The sequence below is a fragment of the Pteropus medius genome, unplaced genomic scaffold (assembly GCF_902729225.1).
Source record: "Pteropus medius unplaced genomic scaffold, Ma_sr-lr_union100, whole genome shotgun sequence".
NCBI lineage: Eukaryota > Metazoa > Chordata > Mammalia > Chiroptera > Pteropodidae > Pteropus > Pteropus medius.
In genome coordinates this window covers 1,913,303-1,939,853 of record NW_024349519.1, presented here as the reverse complement: position 1 = coordinate 1,939,853, position 26,551 = coordinate 1,913,303, and the positions used below count along the sequence as shown (strand labels likewise).

Below are 26,551 nucleotides of genomic sequence, written 5' to 3'. Positions count from 1 at the left end.
ACTTGGGTCATGGATATTAATTCTTAATTAACCAGTCATTTTAGTTCATTTACACTGTCCCATCAAATTTAGATTTTAAAAAGCTTTGACTGTATTATCACATCATAGGGAGGAAAGAAAAGCAGTAAACTAGTGCAAAAGGTTACTTTGCATACCAAAGGAATGTAAAGAAATATTCTCATCACACAAAGACCTCAAGAGAACACTGAGAACAGTGAGACAGAAAAAAAAAAAACAACAACCTTTGTTTGTGGTACCCTGAAGACTTCATCTATAAAAAGTTAAAACCACTTCCCTCCTTCCTCCCAAGAGCAAATGTTTTCTTAGAATTAATTTTTATACTTATAAATAAAACATGGAGAACCAAGGTGCCATTAAGTGACTCCACTAGTGCAAATTACAAAAAATCTAACTCAATACAAAGAACTGATTTTTTTCTAGTTTGAGACCATACTTTATTTTTAATGTAGCTAAAAACAGCCAACAACTATATATTTTTAAGCAGAAAAAAACTTGCTTTACTTTTCTTTCCTACAGCATTATTAGTACAAGAACATTTCTGTTGAGAAATGACACTAAGTTTCTATGAAAATGAGGAATGTATTTTGTATTTGTGGAACTTAAAAGTATAAAAGCACAGGACCATTTTCAGAAGACCAATTTTACTTTTACCCATTACTGGTAATATTTGCAATGTTAGAACGTACTTAGGTAATGTATAGTTCAGTAAATCAAATTAGATAAGGAATCCAGAAGCGCATAGTCTTCTTGAGTTATTCACAGTATATACTGGAAATATTAAAAACACACATTAACAAAAAGAATATTGGCAAGCTCAAACGCAAGTTTATATGCTGAGTATTTTTAAAGGGGTTAAAAAAACATGCTCAGTTAGCATGCAGCTTTTTCTGACTTATAGAACAGATGCATTTCTATCTGCTTGTGTACAGCGAAGGGTTAGAATCTGAATCAACTTATGATTTCAGAGATGTGCTATTTCAAAAATATATTTTGTGAAATTTACTTCACTGCTCCTACCACTGATTCTTCAAATAAGCAAAGTACAGAGGGTCTCATCTCTTGAAGTTGCTTTTAAAGACTAGCATTTTAATTGAAAGACAGGAAGAAACCTAGAAATTCCTAGTACAGTGCCTGGGTTTAGTCTTATTTAATAAAATTATTGAATGTATAACAGAAAAGTTATCATTTTCTTTACCCTTGGAGGAGAGGGAAGGAGAGAAAGAGGTGGAAATAAGGCTGCAGTATTTAAGAGCTGAATAGAACAATGACTTTTTCACAATGCCAACAACCCTACAATGAAGAACCGTGGATCTCATCAATTTTATAATTCACATTGGATCAAGAATTTCCCCTTTATGTATTAATCAATTCAAACCTCATACTCTTCAAAATACAAACAAAAACCCAATTGGCATTTCCTAAATAAAAGACCAAACACCACAGGGAATCCCTCTTTCCAACATCTTTTGATATGAGATGTCACCAAAGTAGAAATCTAATACTGAAATACAAAAATCTCTCAGCCAAGTAAGAAACTACAGCCTACATAGTCACTGTATGTGTTACACAGTAAATTAAACCCAGCATTAAATATGCTTGTACAGTCATGCTGTGAATGATAGTAACAGTGATGATGTTAGTAAAAAAGGACTATTTTTAGCCAAAGAAGAGTAAGGGGGTGGGGGGAATAAGTAGAAAGCTGAAAGAGTTGGGCATTTTCTGACCCAGAAAGGTAATTTAAAATATAGAAATATAAAAAGTATTCCCTTATTTCCTATGTGGAAATAATACGAAACACGTATTTTATATATCGGACAAGAACAAAACTAAGTAATCCAATTCTACTGCAGCATTATAAAAATCATCCCTTTACCACAGTTTGATTTAAATGCATCCACACAAGGGTACGTTAATGTAAAATGTAGTTAAGATTGTTGCCACCCTGCCAGGTACTTCTACCCAGGTCCTATGGCAATACTGGTGGTCTTAGTATTTTTACTGAAATAAATCACTTTTGAAAAAATAAAGCATTTAAGAGAGATTGAAATGCCTCAGTAACCATATATCATACTCAAATTTTATCTATGAAAATGTTATATTTGCTTCCCACAAATAAACTACATAATAAATCTTCCAAAGTAATTCTTTGCCCAATTAACTCAAAGGAAAACACCAAAGTGATGAGTAAAGAAATATGTAGAATTTAACACATCCTTTTGTTTTTAAATATTTTTAAGGCTTAAAAGTGTTTTATGTTTGTAATTCCTAGTAGGAAAACATTATCTAAATGAATACCCTAATGCCAAACCATTGTAAAATGCTACAGCTGCTTTCGGGGCAGAGAGGTAGGGATTCTCTTCAAAGCACTCCAGCTTTCTTCATGAGACAGTCAGAGGCATACTGCTTTGTATTATTGTGACATCCACTGGGTGATCTGAAGTGCTCTTCCTTCAGCAAGAACTTTATCTGTCATAAGGGCATTCACTTGACCTCCAAATTTGACTTGACCTCCAGATTCATAATCTTTGGGTTGCTCTGATACTTTATTTGCTGGGTTCTGGGTCACATCCTGGAAAGCCACCATAATTTCTGGATCTTACATGACTGCAAGAACCTCTAGACCACTACGAATTTCAATGAGTCTGAGCATTCCTGCCATTCCAGGCATTCCCCAAGAAAGCCACCTGGAAAAATACCATACTGAGCTCCTGATTAATGTCTGGCTTCTTCTTCCCTCTGGGCCCTCTCATGTTTCTCCCAAGCCTCCTCTTTCTTCTTTTTTTATGTATAAATTGTCACATTTTCTTTTTTCTTTTAAATTTTATTAGTTTCAACTACACAGTATATTCTTCCCAAGCCTTCTTAACCTTTTCTGTTCTTCCTCTGATCTCTTACTCTTCATGTTTCTGCTTATACTTTCTCTGATGTTCTGCAATTTTCTGGGCCCTTGGTTGAACTTCTTTCAGCATTGCATTAGCATCTTCACCATAATCCAATTTACACACAAAGGCAAGATCATGGGCTGGCTTCTCCCCAATGGCCCAGAAGTCTGTGTGCTTTCCCTTGCCATTTGCAGGGCTGACCTGAATCAGAATTTATTTCAATAGCTCCGTCACAGTCTTGAATGGCACTTGGCTTCTTCTGTAATTTGATAAAGGCACTGGCTCTCTTGACATACAGAATGCCCAAGCAAAAATTCAGCTTGATGGCATCTGTGAACAAGTGAATGGTTTTCTGTAGTTCACCAACATTTAAGGCATCAATGGCAGCCACTTTTCTATCATTTACCTGATCTATCACCTCAGCTATCTTTACATTTTCATCTCTCACTTCTTGAGAGGAATCAGTATCTGGTTCAATCACATTTTTATTGTCAATTTTCTAGATCACTTTCTTCACTTGATGCTTTGTCTGTACGCTTTCCTCCACTTTCTTACTGTTTTTTCTTCTTTGATATTCTGAGTTAATTTTCGAGTAACAGATGGTATTTTACCTCCATGCTCTTTACCTCCTCCCTCAGGAAGCACATTTCCTCATTATGCAGAACACTCAGATCCTGCTTACGCATTTTCAGAAAAGCTCAAAGCTCACTCACTTTGCAGGAGTCCATGACTGGGAAGCGGCAGGAGGTAGTGAGTGTGTGGCTGAGGCTGCTGTCCAATTCCAGGCCTGGGCGTTAGCTAGGTGTGAGCAAGGAGAAGTGGGCAGCTGCCGCAAGGCAGAATAGACTAAAGAACTGATTTTTAAAAATCAATTTAACACACATAAAGTCCCCCACAAATTATCTTCCCCAATTATCTTCAAAAAAAAAAAGCTTCTGTCCGAACCCAAACAACCTCAGAGTCATTAGACGATATAAATGAACAAGAATAAATGTTCTATATTCCAAATAATTATTTGAGGTCTTTTCAAGCCTCATACTTTCATTTTAAACTAATATGGAATTAAAAAAAAGAATTACAAAAATATGTTAAGAACTTTCCATTGTTCTACATGTTAATTTGGAGGTCACAAGAATTTATCTTAAAAAAAAGTTGCAAGGTACTTCATTAAAAAAAAAAACCACACATTAAGTATGTTATACTTTATTTAGAATCACGTCAGACAAAGAAAAGATCATCTAGGCAACTCTAAAAAGAACGTGTATAATAACATTTGGCTTTACCAAAAGAAAATGTAAAGAGGTAAGTCCCTTGAAACTTCAAATGCAATCCTTTTTTGGAGCATTTGGTACTACAAAGTAAAAAGAAAACATCTTTCTCTGTACATTATTTATTACTCTTCGATTGAGTAATGCCACCCTTGAATCAGCCATCAGCCAAGTGGTAGTACAGCCACCATATGCACGTCTCCAAATTCTTCTTCATGTATTCTCTTGGAACCCCTGCTGTAAGACTGAACAGTGCAGTGGTGGCATCGTCATGATAATTTTGTACATGGTTTCATATTCCCAAAGGTGATGGACAAATCCAGCCATAAGATTAATACATAATTTTCCTTCTTTAACATAAGCAACTGCATCTCCCTTGGAGATCCCAATGAATGTTTCCATGGAAAACAATTTTTCCTCCAATTTGTATGCTCCCATCAATAAATTCTTTAGCCCCAGGAAGAAAAAAGTATTATATTTAATCTGGATTATCCATAATATCCAAGACTCAATATCTAAACAATCTGTTGAATGTTTAATAAAGTTTGGTCCAATATTATGTCTTATTCATATTATATGGATTATTGCATGTTTCTGTACTACCACTTTTCATAGCAGAATATAGACCTAAAGTCAATTGGGGCAAAATTTCCTTCATCTTTTGTTTTATAGATAGGTTCCGTACTTGGCATCTTCTTGACACTACTGTAGAAGGAAGAGAAATCCTAGCTTCACGTCCTCCATTGTCCCAGCTTGTAGCCCGGCCAGCCCAAGTCCTCAGGCTACAAGTGGAATCAAAAGGAGAAGGGGCTGAGTAGTCCAAAGGACTGGTTGGCTAGCAAGTGAATGGTGGGTTCGTAATGAACATAGTCTAAAGGATCCTGGGGATCCCAGGAGCAGCCTCATGGGGCAGAAAGTGTTGGAAGGCCTGTATCCAGCTGCCATGCTGTTGCTGTCCCCTTCCCCACAAGTCTTTCTGTGGCTGCCTAGCTCTAGCAAAGCCTGACCTCGCCTCCAGTAATTAAAAAAAAATTAAGCATATAATAACTAATATACATGTTACTAAATTCAATAGTACAAAATGTACGGTGAAAGTAAGTTTCCTTTTTGTAACTGTTGCTCGGCTCTTATCATCAGCTGTTGCCAGTTTCTTATCTATCCTTTTTCCTAATATGATTTACTAATTATTACACCTCTGCTAGAATATTTTCAATTTCACGCAAATTTCAAAAAAAAAAAAAAAAAAAAAAATCGGCATTTTTACTAACCATATCACAAATAATCAAGTTTTGCCACCTAAGAGATCTTCAAATTATAAAATTATTCTTAAAATTATTCTCCATAATCTGTACACTCCAGTGGGCAGGAACCACATCACTAGGTTGTATAACAGAAAGCATACCAGACCATATTCCTTCAGAAGACCTGAGTTGCTGGCTGGCCAATTACTAGTGTGAACTCTGACTTTTAATTTGCAAATCTATAAAATGGGAATATTACCTCATTTCTACCTGTAACACAGGGTTAAAAGGATTCAAAACAATAATACATGTGGAAAGCACTCTGGAAACCCTAATGCTATATAAATGTAAGGTTGCTATTATTCAATTATATTTTCATAGCAAACAGTTCAAAGCTGACCAGATGCATAATAAATATTTAATCCAACAGGTATAAGCACATTTCCTATTAGATAAATTATATGCTATATTATACCTACAGAATTTATTTTTTCCTTTAGGTTTACTGAATGAATGTAACAACCCAGTGTCAACAGAACATCTTTCTTTTGGGGAAAATCTATGATCTCAAAAATCTTACTCATAATAAAAGGATATAAATTACTTAGCTGGCTTCCTGATTTTTCTTTTATATTGAGGAAAAATTGTGCTAGTAAGAAGTAACAGCAGGTATTTCATTGAATCTAGCAGGTTAACAATTTTGCCACATGAAACAAGAGTTTAGAAAAGGTCCGAATAAGAGAAGAGAGAGTTTGATGTATGAGAAGCCATTCAGACGATACTGAAGATTAAGTCTACTGTAGAACGGGTATAGAAGATGGTAAGAAAAATAATGAAGTTCCTGCCAATAGATTTTTAATTTCTTTAGAAGAGATGACAGCACTCAAAAAGTTATTAAGAAAAAACAGAAAAGATTAAGTAAACACAATGGTTAATAAACATCTAAATTAGAGAAAACAAATAGCTGAATGTAAAGATTCTAACCTTTGGCAGCTTTTGTTACAGGTTTTCCTTACCTCTTCTGCTGTACTAACATGTCGCCTCTGAGTTTTCTTGGGGCTCAAAAGGTTTCGACGACACGAACCACTCCAAGATGGACTTGGAACAGATTTAATAGGAAAAGATTTTTCATATGCAGACACATGGCAGTGATGATTTGACTTTCCCATAAAAGTGTTTGATAATCCACTAAAAGACAAAGTTTATAAGGTAAGAACAGTAAAGTAAGAAAATCCAAACTAGTGATTACTTTTACTTTCAAGAAATAACAAACACAAGAAATTGATAGGTCGAATGATAGATGTACCACTGGAGGGAAATATACAAGAAATGATACATGGGTTGCTGCCCCAGGTTCTGCCACTTAAGAGGTCTTAGACTGCCAAACTATGTAAGTATCAAACACCTAAAACTGTATGTTTTAGCTTAACAATCTGTAAGTTCCTTTGGTTAGGAACCATAGACCTGTGTGATATGACAGAAAGCTTATCAGATTAAACATCTTCAGAAAACACATACACATACATTAACATACACATACATTTTCTATTTACTCCCCACAGGCCCCTATCCCAAGCCCTTTTGAGGGAATTATTTTAAGAGTAAATACTAAAAGATGGATAAAACTGAAGCCTCTCAACTAAGCTTTTAAACTGAATTTTAAAATTTCCTAAAACACCAACAGAGGGCTCCCATCCTTCATTAAAAACAACCAGGTTTTTTATTAGGCTGCACACTCTCTGTGAACTCTCCCAGCCTGTTTATCTCCTTCTACAGGAGAATTTTGTTTTTGTTTCTTTATACTATTTGTGCCCCATTAATGGAAAAAATGGCAGAAAAAATATTTTTGTGAACTCAAAACCCAGGCTTATCTCTAAGACTGGTAAATAATTTAAAGTTTTTTCTATGTGTTCAGCAAATCTGAGGTACTTGCTATCAAAATAATTTATTTTCCTTCTTTTTTTTTGGCTGAGGACACAAAATAGAGGTAGATAGATGACTAAAATGAATCAATGAAATCAACTGTTTAAATCAATGCATGTGGTCTAAAACCAAATAAAATCAGACTAGAGCTAAAGAAAATCAAAATGCACATATACTCTTCTCTCTTTAACGCTTCAAATGCTGATAGTTTCTATGTGTGTTAGAATAGGAATAGGAGCAAGGACTCAGAATTTCAGGAACAGGCTTATTTTCTTAGCTGGGTTGGATGCAGCTAGGAAAAGACGGTAAGGGCAATATATATAATCTATTTGATAAAGACATAATGAATTCCCTATGATGTCTTTTGTATTTATGTTTCCCAGAGAGTGTGTGTTGTATTTTTAATGCAGAAGTTTTTTTTCTAAAGAAACAGTGTGAGGGCATCTTGCAATACCGCCAGAAAGCAAGAGTTGAACAAGACACAGGAGCAAGCTTGAAGGAGCTCCCACTGGCCAAAGTTGTGAGAATGTGAGTATTAAAAAAATAATGACTGTAGTGGATTGAAACACACTGAATCCATAATGACTAAAAAAAAAAGAACAAGAAAATTCATTTGACCCACATGAAGTAGCTATTAAAAAAAAAAACTTTGAAAATTTGTAATGAAAAACAAAGACCTAATCATATATCCTGCCTTCCTAGTAGGAAATGTATTGCAGGGTAACAAATAGCCCTAGCTAATGAGGGGAAAAAGCTCTCCTTTATAGCAGAGTGCCGATTAGTAAGTGAAGAAATGATAAAATTAGAAAAGTATTATTTAATTAACTCTAATAAAATTATCAGGTCAAAGGGGGTCAAAAGATCCAAACTTCCAATTATAAAATGAATAAGTCGTGGAAATATAATGTACAGTATGGTGACTATAATTAACAATACTATATTGCACACTTGAAAGTTGCTAAGAGAGATCTTAAAAGTTCTCATAAGAAAAAAAATTTATAACTATGGTAATAGATGTTAACTAGACTTATTGTGGTCATTTTGCAATATATTTAAATATTGAATCATTATGCTGTACACCTAAAATCAATGTTATAAGTCAATTACACCTCAATTAAAAAAATTATCAGAGATTATTAATTGATATTAATAACTATTAGGCTGATGGGAAACTGGTCATTCACTAATGACAAAGTAACATCATTTAGATTACATTCTAGTCACAGGGGGAAAAACCTAACCAAATAAGGACCAGATTGTTATCTCCCCAACCCAGAAGTTAATCCAGCACCACTAATGATATTATAGGATTTCTAATATGATATTACCACAGTATCAGCCTTTTTTCAAGTCAAAAATCTAGTTTACAAAAAATAGAGGACAGAGGAGAAAATAATGATACTATGAGAAAGAAATGTCAAATCCAAAAGGTGGAACATTATGCAGAAAAAAGTCATGTCATTAAAAAAAAAGGTCTGTTCTAGATTGTTAGAGACTTAAGGGTGATAGCTACTTTTGGATAAATTATCTAAGAGGATAACTTTTGGGTCAAATAAGAAAATTTAAATATAATTGTTAGTATACAAGACAAAATTTACTGAATGGAAGAGATGATTGACTGAAAAAGCAGATTACAAAAGCATATGGACAATATAAACTCATTTTGAAAAAAATGTGTGTAAGTGCAGAGAAAAGTATCTGGAAGGACATGTACTAAGATGTTACAGAGGTGATCTCTGACTGGTAGGAATGAGATGTTTTTATTTCTTATTTTTGCTTATCAGCATTTTCCTACTTTTTACAAAGCACATGTACTGTTTGTGAATAATATTACTTTAACAAATAAAAGTATGGCATTACTGAGTAAAAAGAGCAACTTGCCGAATGATGCATATAGAATATCTTTAATGAAAACAAAGTAATATTATACATTTCATAGTACATGTAGCATCTATCTGATGCTGTACATGAGTAAGAGAATGAAAGAGATACAAGCCTAGGAAAAAGTTTGGAAAGAAACACACCAAAGGGAGGGAAGAATAAGATTGTGGATAATGGTCAAGAGCTCTTGGGCTTTATTGGCAATGTTTTAAATTTTACAACGTGAATGTATTAATATAGTCTGGTATGATTATTTTAAATGTTAAGAAATGGGAAAATGATCCCCGGGAGTACTGACATGTCTCCAGAGTCCATGTGCTGATAATAACAAAACAAAATAAAAAACACCTTGTTGGTTTCAGTCAACACCAGAAAGGTTAGCCTTGACTAAGCAGGAAATTAAATTATACCACATTCCTAAAATCCTGATAACCAAAGTAAAATTTGAGAAGCCATAAACAGTATTTTAAAAAAGAAATATTTTACCACTATTACAATAAAGTGCCTAAGGGAAAAGTTTCTAAGCCAAACTTCATCTGTCTTTAATAATCACGATAAGCTTGGTGAAGGAATAGGTAGGGCTTATGAAACTGAGCTAAGTAGGATAAAGTTGTGACTCTACTTTCCAACAGAAGTAGCTTAGGACTAGCTGACTAAGATCATGAGGTACAGAGCTGCTTTGGTTTAAGTCAGGTCTCTGTTCACGTGACAGCGCACAAAACGTGCTGGTTTCTTTGCTGCTAAAGTTGTAGGAATTGACTGGTTTTCGCTTTGAAATTCATAACAGCCATATTGATCCTGAAGGATCCCGATATACTCACATCCATCAAGATTTCCTTCAAACCCCTCTTCTCTACTGGTAAGATTTGGCTGTCACCAAAATCCAGCATCAAGTAAATTAAAAGTTAAACGTTTAAAATGGACTTGTCCATATCTCTATGGCTTCAAAGTTCAAAAATGGTGTTATTCTTTTAAAATGCAAATGTAACAACTATCTTACAGCCATTTTTTCTTATATCACGAGAAGGGCTTGTAAACTAAAGCAGCTGGAATACCTACCTTGAGGTCTTTCGGGTTTCGAGGTAAAGACTTCGGCTGTTTCTTGATTTTTGGAAAGTTGAACCTGATGCTGGAGTGGAATTTCTCCACTGACCATTTGCACTCTGGCCAAAGGTTCTTATATCTCCTGAGCCAAGAAAATTGTTTGAGGAAGGATTATCTAAAAGAATAAAAGTATCAATAAATTAAACAATTACCTATAGTGATTCTCCACATGACTGCAACCACGTCCAACATTGTATTCCAAAGTAATGTGGCATAGTACCATGTCTCTCATGGAAGATCCCAGTCTCAACTGCCAGTAAAGTCTGCAGTAAGGGAACTTCTACAAACTATAATTGATTCAGCCATACTAACCTGAAAATTGTTGAAGGAGCTGAATCCTGCCACAGCCATGTGCCTTATCTGCATCAATGTGACTCCGTGGTGTCCACCAAAAGTCAACATTTTACCCCAACTATATCTTGCAAGCACTCCCAGGCCTGGGCCTGAAAGAAGGTAGGCCAGACCAGTAAGAAAGCAGGTGGAGGGCCAAGGAGAATTGTAATTCAAATGTACAACAGTTATTGTTTAATAAGCAGCTGGTGTCTCTTGTTTTTAATTACCATGTTCACAACTCAGGGGATCTAAGAACAGAGATAACCTAATTGCTGCTTATTCTGGCCAGCTTATGGCAGAAATGACCCATCATATGCATCTGGTTCTGGTATGTTAACCTTCAGTCACTTAATGCCATAATCAACAGACATATCAATATTCCAATGTTTGCTACTGCAATCAGACTGAGTGAGAATTATTTATTGTTTGAATTTTCTGACTTGTGGCTTACAAACTGGGGTGATAAAATATCTCTTGAAGTTTCAGCTAAGAATATTATAATTTATATACCCTCCTCTCCTTATCAGCAGGACTGGACAATTTAAAACAGTGCCTTCAAAATAATTAAAATAACTTCAGATGTTAGGCTATGGAACTCCGAGGAGCACCAGTGGAAAAACAATAATTCTCTACTTCCTAAATTTTTGTCTAATGTTGATATCATTTTGAAGATCCTCTTTTAAAGCATATTATTATAGAACTTTGCACAATGTTATATATTTGCTATTTAAAATATTTAATATAGCTTTTGTTACTTTAGCCAAAAAGGCAACGAACAAAATTTTTTTTTTTTAATTGATCAAAATTATTTGGATTCACAGCAAATAAGGAAGAAAAAAAGCAGCAGTCAGGGGGGTGGTATAACTACTTGATTCATCAGTGGATGAACCTAATCTACTTTACTTTCAAAATAAATTATAATCTTTTCCTGTGTAATCATTATCCATGCTTAGCATCTATTACCATTACTTTAAGGATATAGACATGAGGCTAATTAAAATGAGTCTCATTAAAGTACCAGAGAATTATCTTTAAATGCAAAGTAATAACAATAGAAGTTTCGTCTCGCACACTTTTTTGCTAAAATGTGATTAGGGAATGACCGAACTAGAGATGTCTACCAAAAAATGGAAGTTACCCTAAAAGGTGTGAAATTTGAGACTAAGAATAACACAGAATAGCCTCCTCAATGGCATGTTTACAGAGGCTTCCTCTTTAAACTGCAATGGAAAATAACTGGATCAAGCAGTCTGTTTAACCAGAATAAAGTGGTTCTATCCCCTCAATAAATTATCACTGAATAGTCCTCTATTGCTAATATAATCAAGCAAAGCCAGAGAGAGACCAACAGAAGGTTGTAGACACTCTTTTTTAAGTGATAGTTTAACTTGGTATTCATTCCGTCATCATTAAGAAATGAGACTTCAAATACCACAAATAAGATTACTTATTATATGCACATAAATACACACAAAACTATAAGGAAATACACCAAAAATTTAATTTTGGTTATGTTCCAATAATAGAATGATGGATATTTTTCTACCTTTCTCTATAAATTTTCTAAAAGGTTAGGCAATACTTTTATGGACATAATGAAATAAACGTCAGATCTTTAAAAAAGCGTATCAGCCAATCACTTACTATAAAAGTAACCAACAGTTGCTCCTGTTCACTTTAGGATTTAGTTATTATAAACAGGAGGATGCTTTAAATCATCTGACCTACTAAATGCCAGTTTGACAACCTAATTTAACATATTTTCCAAAGAGAAGACACTGATAGAAATTCTAAGCATGAGGAAATCATTTCTTTTCAACTTAATCTACTTTTGTTCGTTTAGGGCTTAAAATGTTTTAATTTTCTTTCCAATTGTACTCCTTATAAAATCAAGAGGTCTTGAAGTCTGACCAGCACTAGTTATTAAAGTAGAAGTGGCACATTTTTTTTACTTTCTAAAACTTTTAAAAAATCAATGTTTTCCATAGCCTAATCTTAAGTGGATTAAGAAGATTTTTTTAAAATTTAATATAGAGAAGCAGATCTAGTAAAGCAGTAAATAGAAAGCTCCAAACCCTCAATTCTAAAGTTTGGGGCTTTCCTGTGTTTTCACCTTGGTGGAGAAAAGGATAGCAAGGTGAGAGAAGAGACAAATACCAATAAAGTCAGAGAGAAGACTACTGTAGTAAACTACGGACTCATTGTCTATCCCAATCAAGAGTTAAGGCTTGAGGTGACTAACCACAGAAATCAATGTGGGAATTATCAAGAAAGAATACATCCAAAGAAGATAGCAGAGACAAAATTCTACAGGATATGCAATGAATTGGAATGGATGTGGCAAAGGAACAAGTTTTTAAAAGTACACAATAAAAAGTAGATTTGAATTAAAGACTTTATTATAAGAAAAAAGTATACAGACCCTAAAGACCCTTGGCATTGAAGATTTAAAATTCTGATTGTTGGGAGTGATCCTGGAGGTCTGTGACATGCCTTAAGTTTGTTTTGTCAGGAACTAGATGAAATTTGGTAGAATTTCGCAAATCTGAATCCTCTGCTTTAGGCTGTAATTTAGAGAATGAATCTAATAGCTAAACATCCTCATTTCAATGTAGCTTTACTATTCACTGTCATTTTCTTTTCATCATCATGTATACAGTAACTGTTATAATTTTTTTCTTTTCCTAAAAAGAGGGCCTTCAAGTGAGAGATAAAACTTCAGTGTAAGATTCTGACATGGGGATCAACTTGTGGTATGAAGACAAATGGGAAAACATAACTCTCAAGAATCATGAAACTGAGTAGAAAGCCAGGAATCTGGTCAAGTATCACCATAGTAATGAATATGATGGTTTGAGATGACCTCACATATATATTTTGTGAATATCGAAGGGCTACGGAAATTTAAAAGACAAAAGCTACGTATACAAATGTTTTTAAGTCACATTATTTATAATAGCTGAAAATGGTGAAGGTGAATGGGACCTAAGCCATAGGGAAAATAATAAAGCAAATGAAGGCACAGACCTATTATCCTAAATCACAGCCCTTTGAGTTTAGTTGTTTCTGAATTCAAAAATTTTGGAATTTTGGAAAGATAACCTGGAATACAGTATGGAACATTTCCAAGTATAATCTGAAGTAGCACGCTATAATCAAAGATATTGATATATATGCAGTAAAACATAAATACTCATATTTACAGAGATAGATAAAAGATAAAATAGAGCTTCATGTCAGGAATGAATTCAGGTCAAATTCTGATGCCAAATGAATTATGAAAAAAACGTGGTTTTCAGAGCCTTCTGGATTTTAAAATTGCACATTAAGAATTGTAAATACTCCTCATCCCAGGTGCATATCAATTCCATGAATTATCGGAAATCAACAGAAAAAGGTAAATATGAAGAATAACATGTAAACAGATGGAAAGTGAAAATAAAAATGTTAGGCTAAAAAAAGATTATATGTATCAAATCATACAATGTGTACTGTGCATGCACACACAGGTCAAAATAAGGAAAAGCCACGAAGAATTAAACTGTGGTCAAATGATTTTGAGTATAATTTTCTATATAAAATTATTAATTGTTGAGTAATTACTTTAAACTAAAAACAAATATTTTGTCCAATGTTAAGTCCAGCATATGAAATTACAGGGAAACACACCTAAGTTCAAATGGAAATATTAACAATCTGGTTTCATTATCCACTCAACTATCTTTCCTCTAGGATTAATAATGAGCTATCAAATCAGATTTCAGGTTCTCTGCTCATCAGCAAGGCCTTTTCAATAATAATTATGGCAGAGTTACTTTTGTAGCAAATTTTTCTATACAAATTATGCACACACTATGTGGAGACCACTCCTCATCCCAGGTGAGGAAATCCAGTGCCCAGGCTAACGTACCACCCACCTAAATGACATTTAAATATAACATAAATCTAAAAGAGCATCATACTAACGTCTTTTTAGGGGAGGAGATCTCATCTTGCTGACAAAGAATCCTAAGGAAGCCAAATAACAACAATAATTATTATTTGCATTTCATATATATTATCTCAATTTATCCTTATAAAAATCCCATTGAGACAGGTTCAATGGTATTACTAATATTCCCATATTTGTGGTAAGGTGAGGAGATTGAAGCAGGACGAGTGAAAAGACATGGGAAGACACTATAATCTTCCTGGGTCATACTGCCAAGAGGCTAACCAACAAAAAACTCTTCATTTCCCCCAAGACAGCCAGAAGATCATTGAAGTCCAAACCTTAGGTGGGAGAGATGAAAAGTCAGGCAGACCAGGGGCGAGACAGAATACCCTAGAGAATGCTGACTTCTGTAATGGATCACAAGTTGAATAGGCAAGCCCTTGAAATATGCAAGCATGGCTGTGGCAGGTGCTAGACAGAGATATGTATTTAACATTTCCTGCCCTGATGGAGGGATAAGCTTGAGCAGAAATAAACTTTCAAGATTCATGGGTTCAAGCAGAATAGAAATAGGCTAGCTCTGTGCTTTAATCAATACAAAACAAATAGCCTTTACATCACATACACATATCTAAAAAAAAAGCTATAGTGATTTTTACAATGGCATAATAAACAAGGAGAATGGATTTCAAAAACTTTCCCATTAAAAAATATTTGGTTGAGACTAAATCAGTAAAGTATCATAGGAACCACACACACATGCACACACAGCTTACTAAAATAATGTTTTAGTGGAGAAAATACCATTTGATTGTGACAATGCTTTTGTACTTTTAGAGATGGTAGACAAAAATGATTTGCAAGTAAGAAATCTGAAAGGTATAAATATCTTGACTCCAAGTAATATGTCATACCTGAATAATAATTTGGACTATAAGCTGCACTTCCTGTAGAACATGTATAAGATCGGTCCAAATTTCCTTCCCTGGAAGGTAATATCTAAACAAAGCAGAAGATTTTTCCTAAATCATACTTTTGACAATAAAATGGTATAAAAATTTCTACTAAGAGAAATGTATCATTAAACGAGATTTTAACAATATTTCAGAACTCAATATAATAAATTAGATTTAAATATATAAATTAAACATACTAATAAGAAAGGAAAACATGCAGATAATCTGATGAAATAACTGAGGCTTCAAAGGGAAAAATGGGTAACATATCTGTTATACAACTTAATTCAAAGAATGTTCATTAGAAGGTAAATATGCATTTAGTATATCCTGTTCTGAAAGCTAGCTATTACCATCTATCAAAACGGTGGACAAAACTGACCCAGTTTCGATTCTTTTGAAAACTTTATAGAGTTTTTCATCAGGGGTGCTGCTGCAACCCAGTATAAATCTGGAAATGTATGAATATATATTCAGTTATCAAAATAATTATTAGGGGCAGATGCTACAGGTATTTAGTACTCAGAGGCCAAGGATGCTTAACATATGCTCAAGCCAGATTCACAAAGCAAAGGATCGCCTCATTCAAATTAGTAATGGCTTTCCTACTGAGAAAGATGGCTTTTTAAATACTGCTCCTCAAACTTTAATGTGCATATAAATCAGCTAGAAATTTTTTTTTAATGTAGATTATAATTCAGTAGGTATGAGGTGAAGCCTGAGATTGTGCATTTCTAACAAGCTCCCAGGTGATGCTGATTCTTTAAGAATCTAAACTTTATAGCACGGAGAAATCTCAGAGCTGTTGTATATTTACACACACATATCCCACTTAATGGTCAGCAATTTTAAGACACTAGTTTAAAAGAACACGGATCTAGGTATTGGTAACTGTAATATTCAGAAGAATAATAAAGAATTTTCTCAAAGTTACTATTTTCTCAAAGAACATCATAACACAGTTCTTGTCTTAACTTTAATATATCAAACAGAAATCCAAACACTAGACTTACTGATTCTAAAAAGTTTATATGTGTGCCTGTACTTTTGAGTGTGGCATTTAAACTACATCAGATGAAAACTTAGGCCAAAATAATTCATTAATTAAGGGAAGAAAACTAATTCTAACCTGATGGTCAGATAGTGAAAGCTGGTCCTCTGGAAAACCTGTTTGTGACAGGAGATGGGTTTTGAATATGGAGTTGTGGTTCACTAAAGTTACTTCTCCAGCATCCATTCTTATCCTATCAGCAATATCATCTGGGGAAAGAGATCAGATTAGTTCAAGACATATAATTCTTTAATAACTACATTCTTATGAACCAATCTTTTCACTTAATAAAAATGAGTCCCAAAGAACAGCTCTACAGTTAAAAAAAACCTCTCTTCATAAATAACCATTGGCAAGAGATCTCAAAATGTCATTGTCAAAGAAAGAGGCCCATGTACAGAAACAGGCTCCTTTGGAATTGTGATCACCAACAAATCGTCCAAAACTTGAACAAGTAATAACAAGATCTTGATTCAAAGTTTTAAAAATAATAAAAGTATTAAAAAAATGGGGAAAAAATTCACCATTTAAAACAAACACTTGTCAACACTGGTTTATTCCTTCTAACTCAAAAAGGTGCTTTAAAAATTAATCCACCTAAAAATCTTTTTCTGTAAAAAGCATAATTTATTCATGTGGCTCTTAATGGACATCAGCTCAATCACTATAAAACTGTGACAGAACCTTACTTTATAAGCATTTTGAGACCTTTGTTACTTTGTTATAAAAGAGCTAAAATAGGAACAAATGAGAGTGAGGAAACTCAATGACTTACAATGAGATTAGCAATAAGAAAAAAGGGAAATGAATGAGACAGAGAGGGAGAGAGAGAAGGCAGACAAAGCAAAAGGAGAGAGAGGGCTAATGAGGATATAAAAGGAGCATATGCGATGATATAAGATCTAACTGTACAGATTTTCAACCTATTCCTAATTTGGCAACTAGTCCTGACCTTCCTTACACTGATCCTCTTTACATACATAAAGTACTATGAATAGCGGAAAATGTTCCAATCACAATTAATTATCAGTGCCATTAGCTAAATAAAATTCAAAATTTACCGTAATCAAATTATTTATCTCATAGAAGGAAGTATAACAGTACTAAAGAATAAGGACTCTGGAACTAAACTGCCTGAGTTTAAATTCTGCTTCTGCCAGTTATAACAGTGTGACCCTAGGCATGTTTCTTAACCTTTGTGTCTCAGTTTACCTGTTGATATAATGGATACAATAATACGTACTATAAGGTACACTTGTAAGGTAACTATAAAAAATTAAGTGAATGTATTTTAAGTACTTAGAACAGGGCCTAGAACATAGAAAACGTCTACTAGTGTATATTTGGCTTTTTCAATACAAGGAATGAGAAAATGCTTCCAAACAATGCTATAAACAACATCTCAACCAAAAGAAAATTGTTTGGTATTACATGATTAGGATGAAATCTCCCTTAAAAATTATTAAGCGCAAAGATGTAAATATTGAAAATGTTAGGAAAATCTATTCTTTCACTCCAGCTTAACTAAAAGAACTGAAGGACTACTTCATAATCTTACCCATGACAGGTCTTTTCACATCACTGACTTCAGCAGATACAAAGTCCTACAAAAGAAAACAGAAAACAGAAACGTTATACACTGAAATATCTCCTTCATCTGATTTTAAAACAGGAATCCACTCAGAACTGACGTTTGTGTTTTTAGTGGAAAAAAAGATAAAGTGGTAAAGGAGAGCTGACTTGATAAGAGAATGAGAACTAAAACTAGCCTGAGGTAGTTTCAATAATTCTACAATCTACGCTATAGTAAACAGCAATTACAGACTACCCACAGCATCACAGAATAGTACAGCAAGAAGCAAGTTGGAAGAGTCAACCCTTTGGAGATAAATTTGCATATGATCATAAAACTGGTTAGTGACTACACTGAAATTACAGCCTAGAAATTCTTCCCAATCCATTGCTCTATTACTTCATGCTAAACCATTTCATAAACAAGTGATACACCTTATGATGGTCCTACTAAGATTTCTGTTCCACATAGGTCTTACAAAGTGGCCAAAGCTACTGATATTCTGAGGACAATCAAGGATTACTTTGCAGTTATACTAAGTACTTTGTCCCCCATCATTAATCAAACTGCTAAAAACCAAAGCCCCTTTGCCTATAAGAAATTATTTTCTCCTCTGATGTATGTAATTTTCCCAGAAAAAGGAAGTTAAAAGCCTAACTGCTTGGAATTAGGTTAATAAACATACTCCCTGCACACATGCTTCTTGGCAGATTTCCAAGAGGGGAAGACTAGGTAATAGTCACACTTACGTTACTCATAATCTTATCACTGTATTTTTTTTAAAAGATTGAGTACTTCAACTACATAGCGATATCAGGGTTTCAATCTACTAAGGAGACTGGTCGATACACATATATATTCTTTATGGTCACAACAACAAAGTGCGCACACAAAGAAGGCTGCTTCAGCTTTTCTTGGCATAGCTATAGACTAAGTAGAATAATCATCTGAATATCTGGTCTCCCCCAAAATTTAAGCCTTAGATTTAGGCTTCAAATATTTCCAAATGTTCAACTTAACAAAAGGCTTCTGTCTGGAAATTTTTCAGGTTACTCTTTTCTCTTCTTCTTCTTTTTCTTTTTTTAATAAAACAAAATTCCCTGGGTCTCAGATTAAGAGGGAAAAACAATACCCTCAACTAATAAACTAGCAGTAGCCTTTTCACATTTCATTCTATCAGGCCATTTCATAATTGTCATCACTAGCCTTTTTTTGTTGTACTAAGAAGAATGCCAATTTAAAGACCTGGTGCCCAGTACAACAGTCCCATCTCAACTTCTTTTGCATTGCTGAATAGATGTGAAGAGAGAGGCAAACAAGAAATCAAAGAATTTTTAAGATTATGTCCAGAGAAGTTTAAGTCACTTGCCTAAAATCACACAGATGGGGTAAAGGGAAAAAAGTCCAGGTATTCTGACTCAACCAATTGTGCTTTCAACAAACGTTACAAAACTTTACATCCTTTAACATATCTTCATTCAGGGATTCATACACTTTAGCAAGATAAAAGTAATCCCTAGCTAACTCTGGGGACTCCCTGCTGTTTTATAATTTTAATAATTAAAGCCCCAAGTTTACATTTTAATACAAACATATCCAGCTTCTTCAGTGTGTTTACAGTACTTTCTTTTTGCCACTTTGCAATTACATTGGGAGAAGGGATATTTTACCCCAAGATTCAACATGAAATGCTGGATCTGGAACCACTGATGCCACCAAATTCTTGCAAGCATAAAAGTTTTTTCCTTTTAAGAAAAGTATTTTAAAAACTCATTTCCTAATTCACATTGGTCACTTATTTAAAGAACATGAGCAGTTACAGATAATTCAGGTGAAGTCAGGTTAGTAGCTAAACACAAGACAAGAAATCTGAAAGAAAAAAAATAACGGCAAAGTCCTGGACAGTAACAAAATGTAACAAGTATGGTAGAACATTTATAAACTTACATACATGCAAAAAGGTGATTACAAGAGAATGTTTAGAGCTATGAAGTTACTAGAAAGTATATACTGTGGAGAAACACTGTACAATTAGCTTTATCCAGGAACAAGATGTGGTTAGAATTTATGATACGAAAAGGGTGTGGAAGTGATCATGTGAATCACTCTACTCTGAACTCTGGAAAATTATGTATATGATACAGTTTGTACTATATCGCATTATTTGTTTTTGTTTTTCATATTTTTACATGTATTCGCTCCCAATTAGACACCAACACCTTAAACACTAAGTATTCAATGTCGTTCGTACACAAACATTTACTGTACATCAATTACATGCAGGGTACCAGGGATAAAAATAAGGTGGTTCCTTATGCTGCTGAGACGCTCACTGTCTACTGGGGGAAGTCAGATGCATAAAGGGATACTTACAGCAAGACAACAGAGCTGGTACAATTGGTAGGTGTGTAAGTTAGATAAAGGAAAGACTTCCAAAGCAGTAGTTATGAGTTACATCACCTTAGCTTGAAGTAGCAGAACCTGTTTTTTAATCCATTTGCTCCCTCTTTAACTTATCGAATAGGTGACATGAAAACCATCTTTGCGGATGGGGTAATTAATTGGAATCAGGTAAAAACGAATGAGGCATCTGAGGATAAAAAGCATGAGGCTTCTAAAATGGAACTAGAGGGTAAAAAAAGGAAGGGGATCTCTAAATTGTAAGAAAGCTAAGGGATCATGCTTAAAAAGATGCTTAAGGTTTCACTGTAACTGCAATTTCCAATTTAGTGTAATCTATCTTTCAATCCGCGTCCTTAACACAAATTATCTTTATAAAGAATAAAGATTTAGGAGATGATGCGATCTATTCAATCCAGAATATCCAATTAGAACATGGACTCTGAGTCAAATAGTTGGTAGCCTATAAAAGGCTTTATATAAATTTTATAAAAATCACCCCCCCCGAAATATAATAAGCGTACCAAACGTGAAGTGAAATGACTTTAACAAGGCTGACTTGAAAGTGATAAAGGAGCAAGTTATTGCCAACAAGATAGTGAAAACACTGCAGAGGTACCGATAAACAGAAATCACCAAGCTCAAGAGAAACTGGGCATATATCCAGAGACCACGTTAGGATACACCAAGAAAGGCACGGTTCAAGGGAATTACCAGGAGGCGATGAGCCAGGTAAGCAAACTGTGATGGTTAAGGGGATTTTCATAACCTGGGCAGGAGGGTCCAGACGTTTCTTTCTGGTGGTGGCACTAGCGATATCATCTCAGGGAGATACCAGAGTAAAAGAGTTGGCGAAATGTTTACGTGAGACGCAGAAGTAGTATCATTCAGGTCTCAAGGAAGGCGTGAGGTGAAGCAGGTGTAACAGAAAGCTGAGATTCCCGGTGAAAACAGCTTTCCCTTGAGAGTCGACCCTGCTCTGGCGGGAAAGCCCCGAAATCCCAGCCGGCCTGTTCCCTGCCAGGAGGGCTGGGCAGTGAGATGAGGACTCCCGCAACGGTACGGAGACGGCCTCCCCACAGCCCAAGAGAAAAAGGCCTGAAGGAACGGCCTCGGGAAGCCTAACTAACGGCCGCCGGCCAGATCCCCGCCAGCGGACAGCAGGGGGGAGGGGAGGTGGTCCCAGGGGGCGGGGCAGGGGAAAAAGCGCCTTTCCCGCAGCCGTCCCCACTTCCGCCCAGCCCAGCCCAGGCTACCCGGCCCGGAGCAGCACTGCTTCCCGGCCTGGGCTCCCTCCATCCTCACCCCTCCCCCAGCTTCCCGCCGCCACTCACCGAACCGGAACCGGCTGCTATACGAAGGGGTTTCCGGCCGGGCGCGGAACGCAAAACCCGGGAACCTCCGCGAACCGGAACCGCCTCCACAATACCGGAAGAGCCGCTGGGTGGCTGCGGAGGAGGAGGAGGGTGGGGCGGGAGGTCAAAGAGCAGAGTTGACTCGCAAAACGCCTGCGCAGTGTGGCGAGGCCTGAGAAGCAAGGGATCGTCTCAGGCTGTGGTCCTAATTTTCCTGTTCCTCTTTCAGTTTGGGCTTTTCCTTGTTCTCGGAGTGGTGTTAGTGTGACTTTCGTCCTTCGCTTTTCTCTGTTCCCTCGACCCCTTAACCCGCCGCCTTCTGGTTCCGCTTCGCGATTTTGTGCTTAGGCTCTGGTTTCCATGGCAGCCTACTCTGTGGCCTTCCATCTGCGGGAACCTGTGATCACCTTGACTAATGTAGATCTGAGAGCTAAATCGAGCTCAGGCTACATCGTGTTTTATTGAGAATTACAGAACGTTAATGCTTATAGAGGTTATTGGAGAATATTGGAGATATTTTAGTCTAATAGTTTCAGAGAAGTGAAATCATTTCCCAAAGTTATAAATGTATGGCAGGTCTGGAATTATGAAACAAGTTTCTTAACTTGCAGTCCTGTACTCTTTGCACCACATCATGCTTGATTGGCCATTTGGAAAAAGAAAGAGGGGAGGGGAAGCAGTTTGGGATTGGCATAGGTTAGCCTCTGTAAACATGTCAAACTTTCCAAAATCTGTAGGAGTTGGGAACATGGGTATAGAAAAAGCTATTGGGAGTCCACCAGTGACCTACTTTTCTGAGTAAAAATAGGAAAAGACCGAGGCATATGCCCCCTGAAGAACTGAATGGTGTTAATCTAGTAATTAACCTGTTATCTGCGACATACTTTTTAAGAGAAAATAATGGAAAGAAATATATTCATTCAGATTTTTTACCAAGCCCCTCAGTTTGGTGGGCCTCTGGGCCTAGGCCCTGTCTAGAAGTCTTGGAGAAATTACTCTGAGTAGGTAGTCTAGACCCTGATGACAGTCACAATCTGAGCTCAGACTTGAAGAATGGAAGCCTCTGGAGGCCCCCCCACCTTTTAGCTACTCTTAACAGGTGGGAAAGGGGGACGCTTGCTGAGTTCAGGGATCTTGCTCTGTCAGCTGTATAAAAGTAAATTATTTGTATCACTTCATATGCTGATTTTTAGACTGTCAGGTCTATTAGTACTGAGCATACCTGGTCCATGTCACTTTTGTCCATCTTAATCATTTCACAAATTTTTGGATTAAACTCTGTCTCTATTTCTAGGAAAAAGCCATGCGTAAAAAGGAATTGCATCTGAAATTTTTCATGTGTGTGATTCAATCCCGCCAGTTAGTCAGGACTCCTCAGAGAACAGGTACCGTTGTCTCCTGATCCTACCCCAGTGACAGAATGGGGTCTCTTGCAGGGAGTCTCAATACAGCATGTGAGACTTACTAGTGTAAATGCAGGCTTTAGGGGATCGACTGACCTTGTTTATTCCATCCCTACTATGACAAAATATTTGTCACTGAGTGATTTTTTTTTTTCCTGGTACGAGTATCAGGTGAGAGTTTGACCTGATGTATTGGGATAAGCCATAGATAAGAAGGACTTGGGAATTGAGGGAGAACATGAGCTGTAGTTGATTACTCTGTCCTTCATGAACTATTTCAACCTTTTCTATGGGAGTCCTTGTTGCCATTGTAATTGATACTTCAAAACCTATAAAATAGTCCCAAATAAAACTGGCTTTCACTTCCACCCCAGTCTCAAAGAATCTAGTTACGAGGTCTGCTTTTCCCTATTTATGTCAAAAGAGTAGAACCTTTTTGAGGTAAGATAGTTGTTGAGAAGAATCATCACTTCTCTAATTTTTGACTGGATTTATGGAAAAAAGGCCCTGGACAGCCGAGTCATAGAGAAAATGAAAGAGAATACTTCTTTTCCTGAATCCCATCTTGAGGGTGACCTAAAGATATTGCTTCTCAGCTGGAGAAGCTTCAACTTCCAGCATGCACTTACAAAGGCCACCACCTGAGACAGATGCCTTGAAGACTCTAGATACTATGGATGATCCAGACACCATGGAAAGCATACCCGTTTTGAACAATGGTGAGACATGTGGTTAAATAAGGGTGAGGAATGTGGAATGAGTATTGGAAAGTGAAAAGTTTATGCATGGCATTATAATTTAGGCTAGACTTGCCAAATTTGAAGTATGAGTTAAGACACAGGGAGAATGTGTGTTTGTGTATGTGAGAGAGACAGACAGACAGACACCGAGATCTGGGAAACTGTACAAAGAGGAACAGTTCTCTCTGAAGAAAAGCTCGATTTAGCCAATAGTAAGTTAATCGGTGCCCTCGTAATTGTAAGCTACTAATCTGGTTTATCCTGTCATCAGCAACCTTAATATGTAAAACTGTGAAACTTAAAAATGGATTAAATTTAGGAGTTACTATATTGCAAAGTAATTTCAAATATTGTAAAAAAAAAAAAAAAAGATTCACCATAAGAATTAATTTGATAACAAATGTCTCTTGTGTATTTTAAGTAGTGTTCAACTCATAAGCAAGTTATATGAAACTTCAGAAACATACCTCTGCTTCTTCTCAACTTAAATACATTTATTTTAGAGTTAGTTCACTGCAAAATTTATTGAGTTCCCGCTATGTGCCCAATAATATACTAGAAATTATAGAAAGACTAAATACACACACACATATGAGATGTAACCTTATCACTCCCAATAGTTTACATTTTGGAAATGCCTTAGAGATTATTTAGTTCAGCTCCTTATATTTTTAGAAGCAATTCAGTTCTAAAAGTTTTTCCTCAAGAAGTTAAATTCGTTGGAGTAATCACTCCCAGTGCCTGTGAAATATATAATGGTATTCATTCAATAATGTTTTAAGCAGTTACTATTTGAAGTCATTGTACTAGGCTCAGTAGAAGATGAGAAAATGAGTTAGACACTCCTTATCCCCCAGGAGCTGACAATCAAGAAGGGACATAATATGAGACAATGTGTAAGTTAAGAGTTTGATAACTTTGGCTCAAAATGTTGAATTTCAAAAGAGGATGCTATGGAGATGTAGGAAAGGGAGGGGCCAGCTGATTGCTTAGGCAGAGATTCACTGAGCTCCAGCATATAGGCTGGATATCATGGTCCAGTCCAGTTTTAAGCTTTAAATGGCATACACTCTAATTTAATTCAATTTCATTAGCATACCCAGAATTAACCAGTCTTCTAACTCTCACACACACACACACACACACACACACAACGTTTTATATACAAGAATGCCGATTTATTAAGTTATTGGAGCAATATATATCTATATATGGCAACCATGTATCTGATCTATGTCCCTTTAATTGACTTGCTTTGTCCATGCATAAAAAGCCACTAGGTACAAGAAATAAGCCCAGCTGATAGCCTTGACCTACAGTTTGTTGAATTCGTTTAGTTTACTCCTTATTTACCTTCATCTTCCATGCTTTTCCCATTATCATTTGCTCTATACCTAATACTCATCTCAGACCCCCTTTATTCTGATGATCCATTGGGACCTACTTCTGTGGTTTGAACTCAGCATTATCCCATGGACAAAATTCTGATGTTCAACTTCTGCCTTTAAGTATTGAGGCCTCAGGTAAGAGCTACATTTAACCTTTCCAGCTTTCCCTCTAGAGGTGGAAAATCAAATATCTTCCCAATTAGACCCAATGAGATCTCTATTCCTCTTTTTGTGCCTTTTCCCTGCCTGCTTTCCTGTATCATTTCCTCCTTTCCTCCTTCACTCTTTTTTCTGCCTTCTTACCTCCCTCCTTCTCTCCTTCCTTTCATTCCTTCCAAGAAAATTGGCACATACTGTGTCAGGCACTAAACAAAGTAGGTGCCTGCCTGCCCTCATGAAGTTTATAGTCTTGTGGCAGTAAAATAGTAATAACATGGTTAGGTAATTAGAATGGTGTTAGTACAATGAAGGAAAATAATACGTACCATGTGATCAGTATAAAACGGGGAACCTAATCTGGCTTGATAGCTCAGAAAAACCTGAGAGATGAATATGCATTAGCCAGCCAAAGGGGGAAGATGAGCTTTCTGGGGAAAAAGGACAATAGGCTCTGAAATGAGGAGGAATTGGCTTATTGGTGGAGCAGAGAAGGCCAGTACAACTTGAGTGAGGGGAAAGAGTGGCTGGAGAGTGAACTATAAAGGTGGTATAAGACTAAAGTCATGCTACGCCTGCTAGGTCCTCCCATTCCTGAGCTATGTCACTGAAGAGTGACAGGATAATATTTGTGTTTTAAAAAGATCATTTTGGCTCCTGGTTTGAGGATGGAATAGAAGGGGCTAGAGTATTTACCTGCTCTGATGGGATGGATAGTGTTACCACTTTGCTCTATTTCTTTCACCTAGTCAGTGTAGTTCTATAGGGCATGAATGAGGAAGTCGTACTGTCAGATAGCATGGTTGGCAGAGTTGAGCCCAGAAATAATGATGCCAAAACATCCAGAAACCCTGGTCTGATGTTCCTCTGTTGCCACTGCCGGCCTGAAAAAAGTCGTAGGGACTCCCTCCAGGATGTTCCGCTCTTTGCTCTAAGTGAAGC

The 26,551-nt window shown here is 36.0% G+C and overlaps 2 protein-coding genes and 2 pseudogenes across 7 annotated transcripts in view; 1 reads left to right on the top strand and 3 right to left on the bottom strand.

Annotated features, from left to right (window-relative positions):
• The window catches only part of SENP1 (SUMO specific peptidase 1), a 46,480-nt gene extending 24,312 nt beyond the window's left edge, over window positions 1-22,168 (bottom strand). Inside the window, exons 1-7 of one of the 5 annotated variants that reach the window (XM_039882192.1) lie at window positions 21,902-22,106; window positions 18,153-18,198; window positions 16,673-16,803; window positions 15,502-15,586; window positions 14,620-14,661; window positions 10,276-10,435; window positions 6,429-6,600 (exon numbers count right to left, since the gene is read on the bottom strand). In XM_039882192.1, the coding sequence (XP_039738126.1) occupies window positions 6,429-6,600; window positions 10,276-10,435; window positions 14,620-14,661; window positions 15,502-15,586; window positions 16,673-16,803; window positions 18,153-18,156 (594 nt within the window). In that variant the 5' untranslated portion in view covers window positions 18,157-18,198; window positions 21,902-22,106. Of the gene's footprint in view, window positions 1-6,428; window positions 6,601-10,275; window positions 10,436-14,619; window positions 14,662-15,501; window positions 15,587-16,672; window positions 16,804-18,152; window positions 18,199-21,281; window positions 21,879-21,901 lie in introns of those variants that run through there. The other 4 variants (XM_039882188.1, XM_039882189.1, XM_039882191.1 and 1 more) reach the window with 4 other exon arrangements.
• LOC120618228 (putative protein FAM10A5) lies at window positions 828-4,033 on the bottom strand (annotated as a pseudogene).
• LOC120618227 (serine/threonine/tyrosine-interacting protein-like) lies at window positions 4,105-6,422 on the bottom strand (annotated as a pseudogene).
• Window positions 21,183-26,551, top strand: part of PFKM (phosphofructokinase, muscle) — a 43,844-nt gene continuing 38,475 nt past the window's right edge. Inside the window, exons 1-2 of one of the 2 annotated variants that reach the window (XM_039882187.1) lie at window positions 23,217-23,307; window positions 23,922-24,044. In XM_039882187.1, coding sequence (XP_039738121.1) covers window positions 23,226-23,307; window positions 23,922-24,044 — 205 coding nt within the window. In that variant the 5' untranslated portion in view covers window positions 23,217-23,225. Of the gene's footprint in view, window positions 21,300-23,216; window positions 23,308-23,921; window positions 24,045-26,551 lie in introns of those variants that run through there. The other variant, XM_039882186.1, reaches the window with a different exon arrangement.